This window comes from Mytilinidion resinicola (assembly GCF_010093595.1).
Source record: "Mytilinidion resinicola strain CBS 304.34 unplaced genomic scaffold BDZ99scaffold_15, whole genome shotgun sequence".
Lineage (NCBI taxonomy): Eukaryota > Fungi > Ascomycota > Dothideomycetes > Mytilinidiales > Mytilinidiaceae > Mytilinidion > Mytilinidion resinicola.
Window position 1 is genome coordinate 272,473 of NW_022985451.1, and position 12,345 is coordinate 284,817.

A 12,345-nucleotide genomic window follows, 5' to 3' on the forward strand; every position below is an offset into this window, starting at 1 on the left:
CGCTGCCAATGGTCCCGAGCCAGCCGGATTTGCAGTGCGGGACGTTGTGCGGCAGCTCTTGTCCGGGCTGGTGTCGAGACAGCAACAGAGCGAGAGCGGGCGCAGAGACTCGGGCCAAGGGTCGCTGCAGGAGGCGACGCTGCGCCGACGTTCTTGCACGACGCAGGGCGCCAGAAGCTGCCACACTGCCGCCATCGAAACAGCTGGCGTCGAGGTGAAGCCGGCCGTGCACCCTCCTCCACCGCGTCGGGTCTAGCGGATCGTGGAGCGCTTGAAGGCCCTCTTTGTCCTCGTCCTTGGCCCACCCTGCCGCAACCAAGCATCTCGCTCTCCAGACTCACGGCCTCCCGCCAGCAGCTCCAGGCACTTCGTCCACTTCACTCCACCGCACCGCCCTTCACTCGCCACAGGGCATGGACAATCCGATTGTCCACCTGCCTCAAAACTAACGGGCCGCCCCAGCCCCCCAAAAGGCCTCTAAACCCAACCCGTCTCAGCTGCTGCGCTTGCCACCCACGGCCTCCACCCGTCATCCATTCGGCCTCCTCGCCCACCCACGCCTGCACCCATCCGCGGCGAGCGACCGTGAACTACCCCCGGCGCAACACGTACCTCGAGGACACCACACTCGCAGGGTCGATATCTCGCTGCTCGACTCGAACCGTGGACACTCGTCGCCCGAGTTCCCCGACCGCAACCCTCGCCCAGCCGTTTTCGGCCGTCGCCCTGTACAAAGCTGCTTTCTTGTACATATTTCAAATCGACCCTCTACGACTGCTCCGTATCTGCTTCCTTACCTCGTACATTCGCCAGCGATTGCATGGATAGCAACTAGCCACCATGTCTACAACCTCCTCGGCGCCTGCGCCTTCGAACACGGGCAGCGGCAACAATTCGAGTGGCCCCACCAGCTCCCCGCTGCTCTTTTTCGTCGCTCTTGGCTTCGGTGTTGTGTTTACGAATCTATGGTACGTTCTTCGCGACTGAGACTTGGTCTTGGCTGTTGCTTCGCACGATTACTAACCTCTGCGCTTCAGGATTATCGTCGGTGTTAAGTACTGCTTCAGATATAACCAGCGCAATCGAGCCGCACGGGCTGCTGCCGATGGAGAACCGATAGACTTGCCGGCCATGACCCGCCCGCATCGCCGGAGGAGAGAAAAGAAGCTGATGTCGATGGAGGAGGTGAACGAGCGATTTCCTCTCACCAAGTACAAGGCTTGGAGATATTCGCGCGAGAATGAGGGACTGCCTGCTGCTGGTGGCATTGCAACTGCTCCTAGCAGACCTGCAAGTGTCAAAAACGTAGATTCAGCGAACAAATCATCCGGCGAATCTCGACGTTCGACAGAGAGCACTCGACCTACCACGGCTCTGGACATCGCCCGTGAAGATCTAGCCGCACCTACCGCGTCAAGCCTTCCAGTCCCATCGCCCAAGATCGAACTAGTGGTCGCTGAAAGCGCATCCGCCCGAGAAGTCAAAGAGAAGGAAGGGGAGAAGGCTCCTACCGAAAAGACCGGCGATCTCACGGAGGCGAAGACGGTTGATAGCACTACTCCAGAAGTGTCCAGCGAAGGCTCAAAGCCTACTGACCACGACGACGCTGACGATTCTGACGACGATGATCCAATCCGTACTGCCACTGCCCCCGAGCTTCTCCCAGAGCCAGGTGACACGTGTGCCATCTGCCTGGATACCCTCGAGGATGACGACGATGTACGAGGCTTGACTTGCGGCCACGCTTTCCATGCTAGCTGTGTCGACCCATGGTTGACTAGCCGTCGTGCTTGCTGCCCGCTGTGCAAGCACGATTACTACGTGCCGAAGCCGAAGCCTGAAGGAGAGGCACCAGAGGCTACCACCGCCGCGCGTCGTGCCGCTGGTATGGGTGGACTACGTTTGCCTACGTCGCCAGCAGCAACCTGGATGGGGCACCGCGGCCAGTTCTCCCGATCGCGTGTTGTGTTCATTGCGAGTAATCGGGACCACCAACCTGCTCCTACAGGTGCACTAATGAATATGCACAACAACCGTCCCGGTCGCCCCAATCGCGGAGCCGATGACGCTACACCAGCGAGACCTCAAGTAACCCAGAATCCAAGCTGGCGAACGAGACTGCATGCTATGAGGATTGCCAATCGTCCTTCTTTGCCAAATCCCTTTTCGAGAAACCGCAACAATGCCACTACTGAGTCTACCAATGAAGCTGTACCGCAGACAGAAACCCAACCCACCCCGGCTCAGCTAGAAGCTGGAACTCGATAGTCTCACCGTCTCTCTTCTACCATATCTTCTTGAAGTTGTCAGAAGCTTGAATTTTCCACGCTTCATACCTCTGGAGTCATGCGCTATATCTTGGAGATTCTCAAACATTTTGAATCCTCATTTTAGTCCATACTTTGCATCTCCCTTGGGCGCACTAGCTGCCCCTATCAGCACACTATCACCGCGGTTGCCTGGCGTCGTTCTGGTAACCGCAACCTCTCACGACCGTCCCCATGCCCCTGAACGAAATAACTCTCCTTTACATCATTAAGTTCACACTCTAAGCGTCTCTGAATGACGTCCACCATCTACATTGGTGCTTTCCCCCCCTTTGACCGGCGTTAAGTAACGGGAACTATCTGATATTCCTGTCCTGGGTGTTTTCTTGCGGGGTTTTCTCGGAGCGTGTAGCAAGCAGGCAATATCTAACACGAATGGCGAGCATTCTAAGTATCTCAATCGGGTTTCTCTCTCTAGGGCTACATCATATGATTTGATATGACCTGGTTTGGATTATGGGAAAATGGAGGAGATACTGGGAAGGGGGAGGCGAGGAGGACTGTATCTACCAAGGCTGTCCGTACTATATGCGATTGACTTTTTGTATCCAACGTGTGCTCTCTACCCTGGATGAATGTGACCCGTGGCGCTGGTACAGCATGGAACTGGACTTTGGTAACGAGGCGTGGAGGTGGAGTTTGGTACTGTGGGTCGATAGCGCTAGCTCCTGTGAGTTCTCCACATGTTACACGTCATTTTTGGCATCACTCAGGCTTCATTCCATCTCTTCTAGACGCAAATTAAAACTCTTCGTATCGCGGCAAATTTTGTGCGCATCCCTTCCCCCCTCGCCTCGTCCCTTGACGTTGATTCTACGGAGTTCACCCCCACCGCCTCGAACTTCCTCACAAACGCCACCCCATCCCGCCTTCTCCTCGCGACTCCCTATTCACGAAACAGCATGGCCCATCCCCACCCCCCTCGAATACCACGTCGGCGCGACACTCCTCCCCCGCTCCCGACTCCGTACCGTCGCGAGGCCTGACTACACATTCCTCTATCACAGGCCACGCCCACCTCAACGCTTCAGCCAATGCTATCCCCTGCTTCCTCCCGATGCTCCAGACGCAGAAGCCGTGCACGAGGTCACGATAGCATGATCGTAAGGCTAAGGGGAGGGGATCGGTGCGCCCAGCACGGTACCAAAGGGCGGACTGTGCTGAGTATGATCACAAGCCCCATCCCACACAATTCCAATTGAGCCAACACCATCGCCCGCTTTTCTCCCGAAGCTACAGGCGCAGGAGCCGTGCACGATGTCACGATGGCGCGATGGCGCGATGGGGGTTAGGTTTCTGGTTACCAGCACCCCACTTCCCCAGCTCCCTTGTGGCTGAGCCCGGTCGCGAGCTGTCCCGACCTCGTTGTTTCGGCCAATCACGTTTCTGATTTCTCCCGACGTCGCAGATGGAGGTGGTTGCGGGATGTGAGGGTGAGGAGAAGGAGGGGTTGGCGCCAGCTCGGTACTGTGGAAAAGGGGCGGACAGGGAGGAGGTGTGGTCACAAGCCCCATCCCTTCCGGTCGGACTGCCGCTTTCTGCCGATGCTGCCAGGAGACGATGGTGTGATAGGGGAGTGGGAGTGGTGCCAGCGCCGCGATACGGGAGTGTGGTGGGTGGTAAGTGCGGCGCGAGATCGGAGGCGGGCGGGTATATAGAGTCGTTGCCCCCTCGAGTTGGGGGATTCTTTTTTTCCAGGAAGCAGAGGGGGGGTTGAAGAACGAAGACAGAAAGAGGCGACGGGTATGTGGGTGTGTGTGTGGGTCGGTGTTTGGGTGCTCAACAATGCTGCCCTGATGGAAATGGTTGGTGTGGTTGGAGTTGGAACAAACGGGCTTCCAAAACAGTCACATGTTTGGCTTGTCTGGAGGCTGGGAGATGAGGTTGGGGAGTCTTCCAAAAGACGTTTCTACGCATGTGGAGTAGAATTCGCTTTCTTGGATTATCCAGGCCTGGACGACTTCCACTCGCGTAGACAAGGTCGTTCCAATGCTCCTCGAACAATTCACCAAACAGTCAGTGGCCATGACTGGAAGTGTGTGTGGAAAAAACACCAACCTGCTGGCTTCGTATGAGCTTCCGTGTCTCAAGTCATCGACTACACCTACTCCGCGATGGGTCTCGTCTAAAGAAGAGATTCCAGGACAGGCGGTTACCAAATCCGCTAAGGAAAAGTTATGGGTGGCACAGATCGGTGCAGTGGTCAAAATGGAGTCTGTCAAAGGTCTGACGCTGCTCGTTTTTTGATAAAATGGAAGGGCAGCTAGTCACATGGCAGACCAGATCACCACTTTGTTCATAGCCAATGATAGGTCGCCGAGAAATTGATAACGGAGAAGGCCATGTGTCGTTGGGATCCTCCGACCTCCCCGTTCCTCATGTCGTTACTCTCAGGCCAGACTTGACTGCGACGTGAAAGGCTTCCATGGTCCGGAAATGGCAGCGTCGAGAAAGACCACAGCACGAATTGGCTCCTCCACGACGTATGGTTTGCTGCCCGGGCTTAGGTATCAGCATTTCAGTACCAGCCGCGATGATTGGAGACGAGTGTCAGCCCGTACAATGTTCCCCTTCATGTCTGTAAAAGGGACCTTGGCTTAGGCAGTAATATATGGAGGCACTATCTTTTGACTCTGAACCTGGAACTCTTGAATAGTTCAAATAGGTTAGCGGAGGTAGTCATGTTGGGTCTGGGCTTTTCTGTTCGCCATGTAATAATCGGAAAGCAAGCGTTGGCTCTTCTGAATGAAGATATGTTGGCGAAAATGTACAAGGAGACGTCGAAATTCTCGTAGCCAACCTGGCCCGGGATTAATTGGAGTAGCTGAAACATGTCTGAGTCACCTGTCTCACCTGTCATGTTGGTTCTGGACTTTTGCTTCCGCTGTGGTCCTAGCTACTGAAAGGAGCTGAACACTCTACTGATGAAGAGGTGCGACCAGACTAGCGTCAAACCATACTGTCTGCAGAGGCTTCTTCCGGGTTAAGGACCGACATTTCCTAGGATACCTCCATGTTTGCAACAGGGATTTGCGTCACTGGTATGAGGCATAGAGGCGTTACACGGCCAGGAGATGTCCTCGTCGGTCATCAATCAGATCTACAGGGCAATGACCTCATGCTTGTTGTCGAGCTTGACGGGGGCTTCTTAGGTCTTTGACAAACAGTAGGATGCAAAGCCGGATGTTCGGTTTAGTTTGATGTGTCCACCACTGCAATAGTTGGCAAGTACGGGTTAGTTGGTCTTGGTGGAGTGAGGCTGCCAAACTGAACAAACCTCAGACTGACCGTCAATATGACCGAGCTTGGCCTTGGAACCTTCTGGGTTTCGAAAGAGATCAGCAATGGAACATCTGATGGTCTTGATTTGCTCTCTCATCTCGGCCAATCATTGATGCCACTTGGAAGATTTCGATGAATGATGTGACCAGTTGGAAGCGCAAAGGCTGGCTCAGTATATTTGAGGTAGAGCCTGCCTGAGAATCGTAACGTTTTAGTTCTGGATCGATGCATCGGTGTTGGCTCTGAGCTTTCTGTATTTGTCACAGTTCTACCCGATCACCACTTGGGGTGATTATACTTGATGAGGAAGAAGTGCTACCAAATACCAACACATTCGACAATATGTGCTCTGGATCAAACTCGAACGGAGATACTTTGATGTCCGGAGACCAGCCACCATTTAGAGATGCGATTTCACGCTCCATGAAAACATTTGATGGTACAAGCGAAGGACTTGGCTTCGAGAACACGTTTGTAAGCGTACAATTGTCTCATATATGCCAAGCACAGGACCAAATTGCACAAGGAAGCGCTCGATGTGCTCAAAAAGCGACCGTTCAGAAGGCCCCATGAGCGCCCGGTGGCTCAGTCAAACCGAAGCAATGAAATGTTTGAATGCTTACGTGCGGTCGAACTTCGTCAAAGGATCTTCAAAGCTTTCAAAACCAGGCAGTGACAGTGTTGATGTCGTCCGGAGCTTATTCAGTAACTGGCAGCACTTTCTATGGGAATCGTCTTCAAATTTCTTCATTCGCATTGTCTATGAGAAATGCGTTTCATCGTGGCTCAAAGCATAGCGGCATGTGATGCCAATCTCCAAATTTGGTGAGGAATGGACACGATGTCTCTGAGAAAGTTCTTGTGTAGTGAGAGACCTGCGGCCTCGACTTCTGGATGAACCAATTGACAATGGAAACAACAAAAGCAGAGGCAACATGAAGAGGCGTTGCGTCCGGTGTCCTTGGCTTCAATAAGGAAGACGACAGACATGATGTCTTCCTGGGATTGAGCAAGAATCTGGAGAACTGCATGGCTGAGAGAAGGCTGAGAAGAGCAGCCGAGGACAACAACAAATACCTCCATTTCCATGTCTTTGAGAGTGAGCAGAAATTGAGAGTAGAGCTGCGGCCTGCCTATAGCACATGAGAAAGCTGAGAGGAGCGGCTGAGAACAACAGCAGTAACAGCTGCATGGAGGTCCTTTGTGGCCAGTGTCCTTGACTTCAATAGTGAAGACGACAGACATGATGTCTTCCTGGGACTGAGCAAAAATAATAATTACCGCCACTTGGCAGCTGGCGTAGGAAGGGCAAAGGATCAGTGAGGAAAGCATGAGTTGTATTGAGGTGCTAACGAGTGGCTATATAGTGACGAGAGACCAGGGGTTGCAGGCAGCAACGGTGACAAAACAACAAGTGAACCTTGTCCAGCTGAGAAGTGAACCCTGTACAGCTGAGACGCGTAGACAGACGTGCGTAGGAGCATTCTAACTGGCTGCCACCACTCCATGAGAACGCTGAGAAGAGCGACGGAACACAACAGTTGCATGGAGATCTTTGTATCTAGTATTTCTTCCTTGAAAAAGAAGAGGATAGAGAGTAAACATCTTTCGATGAGAGTTTTAAGAAGAGTGGCTGAGTGCAATAGCAGCCAACAGTTGCATGGAAATCTTTTTTGTCCGATGTCTTTGACTTGAAAATGGAGACAACAGACATGATGTTCTCCTGGGAAAGCGAGAACCCGAAGGAGATTCATTGTGAAGAAACTGAGCAGTGCGAGCACGAGCGAGATTTACATCAGCAGTATTGCATGTATCTAATGTCTGTAACTTCGACATCGAAGAAAACGGACGTGATTCATGGGAATTATCAGGAAAGAGCTTCAGTGGTATTACATCAGGAAGAATCTGAACAGTGCGCCCCAGAACAGCACCAGCACTAGCAGCATGGCAATTTGTTGTGCCTGGTATCTTTGACTTGAACAATGAAGACTTGAGCGAAAAAATTCTTTACGAGAATGAGGAAGTAACAGAGTGGTGTTACATGATGAAGAAGCTGAGGAGCGCGACCAAGGACTATATACACGAAGATGACCCACATAGGATGTGACCTGCACATGACGTGGGTCATCCCTAGATTTTTCACGGATCAGGTCATTCAAAGCTTCCCCTCCGCCTTCAACTTATCCTCAAACTGCCTCGGAGCCTTCCCGTCAATCATGAGTTCCATCTCCGGATCCGCCTTCGCCCTCGCCTTCTTATACCCCTCCCTCTCGGACACTCTCTTCAAATACCCCAGAATCCCCTCATATTTCGTCAAATCAAATCCATGAAATGCGCGCATCGTTGTCAGCGAAAATACAGTCATAATATCCGCAGCCGTAAACTCCTCTCCCGCCAACCACTCATTCTCCCTCAGCCGCTTATCCATAAACGACAGACAGCGCTCGAACATCTCCCTGTAGCGCGTGGTAGCAGGCCCCTCTCTCTGAACGCGAGCGACCGAGAACAGAAGCAGTACCATCGGCTGCAAAGTGCCGTTTGAGAAGTGGAACCAGTAGAGGTAGTCGGCGTAGTCCTTGTGCGAGGGTGGCAGCGCGAGCCTCCCGTTGCCGAACTTGTGGATAATGTATTCGCAGCAGGCGGCGGATTCCGCGAGCGTGAGGTCCCCGTCTTGGATGACGGGGGCTTGGCCGAGCGGGTTGAGGTCTCTGATGGCTTTGGGGGATAACATGGGCGCGCGTTGGTGGAGAGTGAGTGTGTATGGGATTTCTAGTTCTTCGCAGAGCCATGGTATGCGCTCGGATTGCGACCATTGCAAATGGTGGACTGTTAGGGGCATTTTGGGAAGGGCGAGGATGCCACGGAATAGTTTGGAAGGTGATAACGAGTGATAGAGTTCAAGTAGACGAGATCGTATATAACGGAAATAGACTGAACGAAGTCGAGGAGAACAATGGTTGAATTATATAGAGTGAGGTTATGTGCGCATGACCTATAGCGCTATCAAAATACGGTGGTCGGCAATGGTCGGCGCCGGTTTCAGCACGATCCGGTCAGGCCAGACTGAACCTAGCAACTATAATTAGTCAGTCTAGGATTTAGGACTTTGCGGCCTAATTCCTACGAGCTATACTCTTGCAGGATAAACAGACGTCATCCCTACTAACCTAGCGAAAGGGAACTAGTGTACTCAAGGCTGGCAGGAGATTTTGCAGAGCGTAGTCAATTGAATTATATAAGAGAGTCGTGAGTACCGCGAAATACTACGTTTGACAATAGAATGGTCACCTTTTGCTAAGAAGAAATTGCAGCTATACAGCATTTTACATGTCTGCGTGTGAATTCCATAACTTCACACCGGTGTATGACGGGGTTTTTCAAGGCATAACGCTCCATATCATTGAGGCCCACCTCCAATCCATTCACATATTTCCCGCTCACCAAGCCCCATCTGTCCATAACGCTCCGCCAGGTTTGTGTTCTTCGAAATGCCTTCCCTCAAAAGGTGGCACTAAGAGGTAAGCTGATAGTACACGCAAGCAGCAGTGATTGTCCCCAGGCTGAGGGAATCATCGCAGACTATTATTGCACAACAGATAGAGCGGATGAAAAAGGTCCGAAGGGTTTAACGTTGCATGCAGTCTACTTCGAAGGACACGCTACAACGCTTCTGACTATTTTTTTTTTAAGATATAACTCACCTAGAGGCCCATGACTCTGTCCGGAACTGCTGCTAAACCTCCTGCTCGTTATTTCAAATTTGACTTACTCTGATCCATCACAATGGTCGGCCCAGTCACGTGATTTCAGACAATGATATATCCTCTGAAAAAGCTCCGAAGGGCTAACAATCACGACGGTGAATATCCCATATGTATTGATAAGCTGATGCTTGGTCGTTCATCAAAGAGATCCCTCGCCTGACTCGAGCTTGTAAAGCCCATTCTTCCTCTTCTCCACCGCCCACCTCTCGCACCACCCCTTCATCTTCTCCCTGGTCTTCGCATTTCCTATATTGACCGTGGGGATGATTTTGTCGATGCGCAACGCACAACAGAAAGCTGTTAGTTCCCTGAAGCTACTATGCTCGCTATATGGCACCCCAAAGCAACTCGCACGATTTGTGCTACCGCGTTGAGGCACTAGCTCCTTCATCGAATACGTGCTTTTCCAATTTTTCGAGTGCAGGACTGTCTGCACAGACGGACTTTCCACGAAGCGACTGTTTGGGGGTCTGTAGTTCCAGCCCGATGGCCTGAAGCCGACAGCGCGGGAGAAGTGCTCGCGGTAGCCACCGAGATAGTCTTCCAGAGTTTCAGCGCGGATCTCGAAGAGAGGTGTCATGTGGACCTGGGCTTCATGTGGGCTCTTCGTTAGAAGAGCGTTGAGCTCAGGGTCTTCGAGGGCCTCGCAGATTCGAAGTTTTGCTGCTGGGGCATAGATCTTGCTTTTAAGAGCTTTAGCGATGCCTACGCATATTCGTTCTTTGCCGATGCTATAAGTTCCAACGATTACAAGCAGACGGCCTCTGGTCTTCGCCTTTTGGAATTTCATCGCTTTTGTGAGATCCAAGTCCTCGTCTTGGCTGTCCTCTGTCTTGATATCAGAATCCTTGCGTACAAACTTGGCCATGCCTTCGCCTGCTCGCTCCCGTTTCATCTTCTCCCATCCATCCGTGTCATCTGTGCGCTCTTTACTCATGCTAACACACATGTCTGCGCACGCTTTGATCACATCTTCTTGTGGCGGAAATGCGTACTTCGGGTTCAAATAAGTAGTATCCAAGTAACAAACGTCGAGTTTCTGTTGCCCCGTCTTCCCTCCTACGGCGTCCAAGACATCTGGTCGGAGAAGGGGATGTTCAACGTGGGCTCGACATGCTCTGAAATCCCCGCAATGCAGAACTCGTTGCATCTTCGGATTCGTCCCCTTCCCAACGACCTTCTCGAAAAGAAAGAGTGAGCTTCCAGGGCAATGATTCGCCGGTATCATTGTAACCTGGACGCCTTGAGTGCCCGGCACCTCGGTCTTCTTCTCAAATTCAAGATCGACTATCCATTTGGGGTCTACTCGTAGTTGCTGTCGCACAAGATTTGCCGTGACTCGACTGCAATATATGGGCCCATGATTCCAGGATGCCGTGAGCCCAATGTAGTGATCACTATGGAAATGACTGAGGAAGTATGCCTGACAATCCTTGACGGCACCATATCGAAAAGCATCAACACATATGAACATCCCCGGTAAGATCTTGTAGAATGGACAGGTTCGTTGATAGGCTGGCTTGCCTCTGGCGGCGGAATCTGCAGCAGCAGCCGCTGCCCAAGCAGCATCCTCGGCGTGGCTAGACATGAGTTTCGAGAAAGCAGAATTCGGGGCACCGGTAGTACTAATTTTGAAAGGATTCTCTTGGCCAGGCTTCGGAGGGCGTTCTGGACGTTTGAAACGCTTGCTTTTGTCGACTCCCTCCGGATTTTCTAGGGCTTTTCTCGGAAGTATAGGCGTAGAAGTGCCATCAAGACAGCTATTGACGTGGATGGACGCATCTTGGTCTGATAGCCCGGCTAAGCTTGTAGAACATAACGGACATGAAGGTCCATCGGAATCCTCCACGATCATGCCATCTTCTACCCCTTCAGATACTTGATCAAAAATGGAAGTGCCTTCATCCAAGCTCGCTTCGCCTTCGAAACCGTCTGCCATTTCTTCCAGCCTTCTTTGCTCATCTATCCATCTCCGCTCATCGTATTCTTCGCCTTCTGGGAGGTCTTCGTCTTCAAAGTCTTGAAATTCTTCGAAATCTCCACCAGCAGTGTAGTCCGTGGACTCAGTTTTAAGTAAAACGGGCTTCGGAAATCGTTCAGAATCGTCCATCTTACTCTCTTCGGCGTCCAACTCACTATTAGATCGTGATCCCCCCGATGGTCCCTTCTCAATCGCTCGTCTCGACGCCATTCGTTTGATCATGTCTATATCCTCATCCTCCGAATCAGATTCTTGGATGAACGGTCCGACTCGTCTCGGCTTTTCATCACCGTCCCCAGAGACCTTCACCACTTTGTCATCCTCGACGATGTCTGGTGGCGGCGGAGTACAGCCCCAATCCTCACCGAATTTCCTCCTTTTGATACTGCCACCATTCTCATTATATCTCTCTATCTTCTCGTCTTCCTCCGCCTTCATCTCCTCTTCTTCCCCATCTCCCCACCCTACGTCCACCTCATCCTCCTCGTCTTCATCCTCACTCCGCCTCCCGCCCCTCTCCTCAACGAACAATCGTGTATTGATCTCCTCCGCTTTCTTGAAGAACGCCATGATGTTCCCATTCGGCTTCACCTTTCCCTTTCCCCCGCTCGCGCCATTGAATCCAGCTTTCTTGGCCGCCCCTCCACTACGTGGTGTAAGAGTAGTCTGTCGCACTTTTGCAGGCGTAGAAACTGATTTCACAGCATTCGGCTTTTTTGTCGCGTTTTTGGCGGCCATTGGTGCTGTGGGGGGAGATGCTGGAGGTGGACGGTGGTGGTGTAGCGAAGGCGAAGGCGGACGACCGACCGACGGCGTCGCTTTGGAGGTTGAGGGGAGCGTGGAGTTTTGACGAGGATTGCGGAACATGGGGGCTTCGTCCCATGCTAATGCGAACTAGTGTAAGAGGAGCGTGCTCGTTCTTGAAGTGCGAGGCAAGTTGAGGATAGGTGAGGAGAAGGCGCTAGTAGACTTAGGGAAAGTCGCGTTTTCA

The 12,345-nt window shown here is 52.1% G+C and overlaps 5 protein-coding genes across 5 annotated transcripts; 2 read left to right on the forward strand and 3 right to left on the reverse strand.

Annotated features, from left to right (window-relative positions):
* The first annotated feature begins 687 nt into the window (after window positions 1-687).
* Window positions 688-2,526, forward strand: BDZ99DRAFT_83793 (uncharacterized protein). Its single transcript, XM_033728946.1, has 2 exons — window positions 688-968; window positions 1,038-2,526. Exons 1-2 carry the CDS (start codon window positions 841-843, stop codon window positions 2,266-2,268), a joined length of 1,359 nt encoding a protein of 452 aa, XP_033573658.1. The 5' UTR covers window positions 688-840; the 3' UTR covers window positions 2,269-2,526.
* Window positions 2,527-3,950: 1,424 nt separating this feature from the next.
* On the forward strand, window positions 3,951-4,583 carry BDZ99DRAFT_83805 (uncharacterized protein). Its single transcript, XM_033728947.1, has one exon. It carries the CDS (start codon window positions 4,073-4,075, stop codon window positions 4,400-4,402), a length of 330 nt encoding a protein of 109 aa, XP_033573659.1. The 5' UTR covers window positions 3,951-4,072; the 3' UTR covers window positions 4,403-4,583.
* Window positions 4,584-6,873: 2,290 nt separating this feature from the next.
* Window positions 6,874-7,563, reverse strand: BDZ99DRAFT_83813 (uncharacterized protein). Its single transcript, XM_033728949.1, has one exon. The coding sequence runs from the start codon at window positions 7,361-7,363 to the stop codon at window positions 6,926-6,928; it is 438 nt and encodes a 145-aa protein (XP_033573660.1). The 5' UTR covers window positions 7,364-7,563; the 3' UTR covers window positions 6,874-6,925.
* Window positions 7,564-8,724, reverse strand: BDZ99DRAFT_83812 (glutathione S-transferase). The gene has a single exon (XM_033728948.1). It carries the CDS (start codon window positions 8,446-8,448, stop codon window positions 7,765-7,767), a length of 684 nt encoding a protein of 227 aa, XP_033573661.1. The 5' UTR covers window positions 8,449-8,724; the 3' UTR covers window positions 7,564-7,764.
* Window positions 8,725-9,290: 566 nt separating this feature from the next.
* Window positions 9,291-12,280, reverse strand: BDZ99DRAFT_83832 (DRMBL-domain-containing protein). Its single transcript, XM_033728950.1, has one exon. The coding sequence runs from the start codon at window positions 12,219-12,221 to the stop codon at window positions 9,513-9,515; it is 2,709 nt and encodes a 902-aa protein (XP_033573662.1). The 5' UTR covers window positions 12,222-12,280; the 3' UTR covers window positions 9,291-9,512.
* Window positions 12,281-12,345: the final 65 nt, after the last annotated feature.

Bases quoted from the DNA above. Each gene is read 5' to 3' on its own strand.
- BDZ99DRAFT_83805 (XM_033728947.1), top strand. From the start codon at position 4,073: ATGTGGGTGTGTGTGTGGGTCGGTGTTTGGGTGCTCAACAATGCTGCC.
- BDZ99DRAFT_83813 (XM_033728949.1), bottom strand. From the start codon at position 7,363: ATGAATCTCCTTCGGGTTCTCGCTTTCCCAGGAGAACATCATGTCTGT.
- BDZ99DRAFT_83793 (XM_033728946.1), top strand. From the start codon at position 841: ATGTCTACAACCTCCTCGGCGCCTGCGCCTTCGAACACGGGCAGCGGC. The intron at 969-1,037 runs GTACGTTCTTCG...TCTGCGCTTCAG, and splicing joins GTTGTGTTTACGAATCTATG to GATTATCGTCGGTGTTAAGT.
- BDZ99DRAFT_83812 (XM_033728948.1), bottom strand. From the start codon at position 8,448: ATGCCCCTAACAGTCCACCATTTGCAATGGTCGCAATCCGAGCGCATA.
- BDZ99DRAFT_83832 (XM_033728950.1), bottom strand. From the start codon at position 12,221: ATGTTCCGCAATCCTCGTCAAAACTCCACGCTCCCCTCAACCTCCAAA.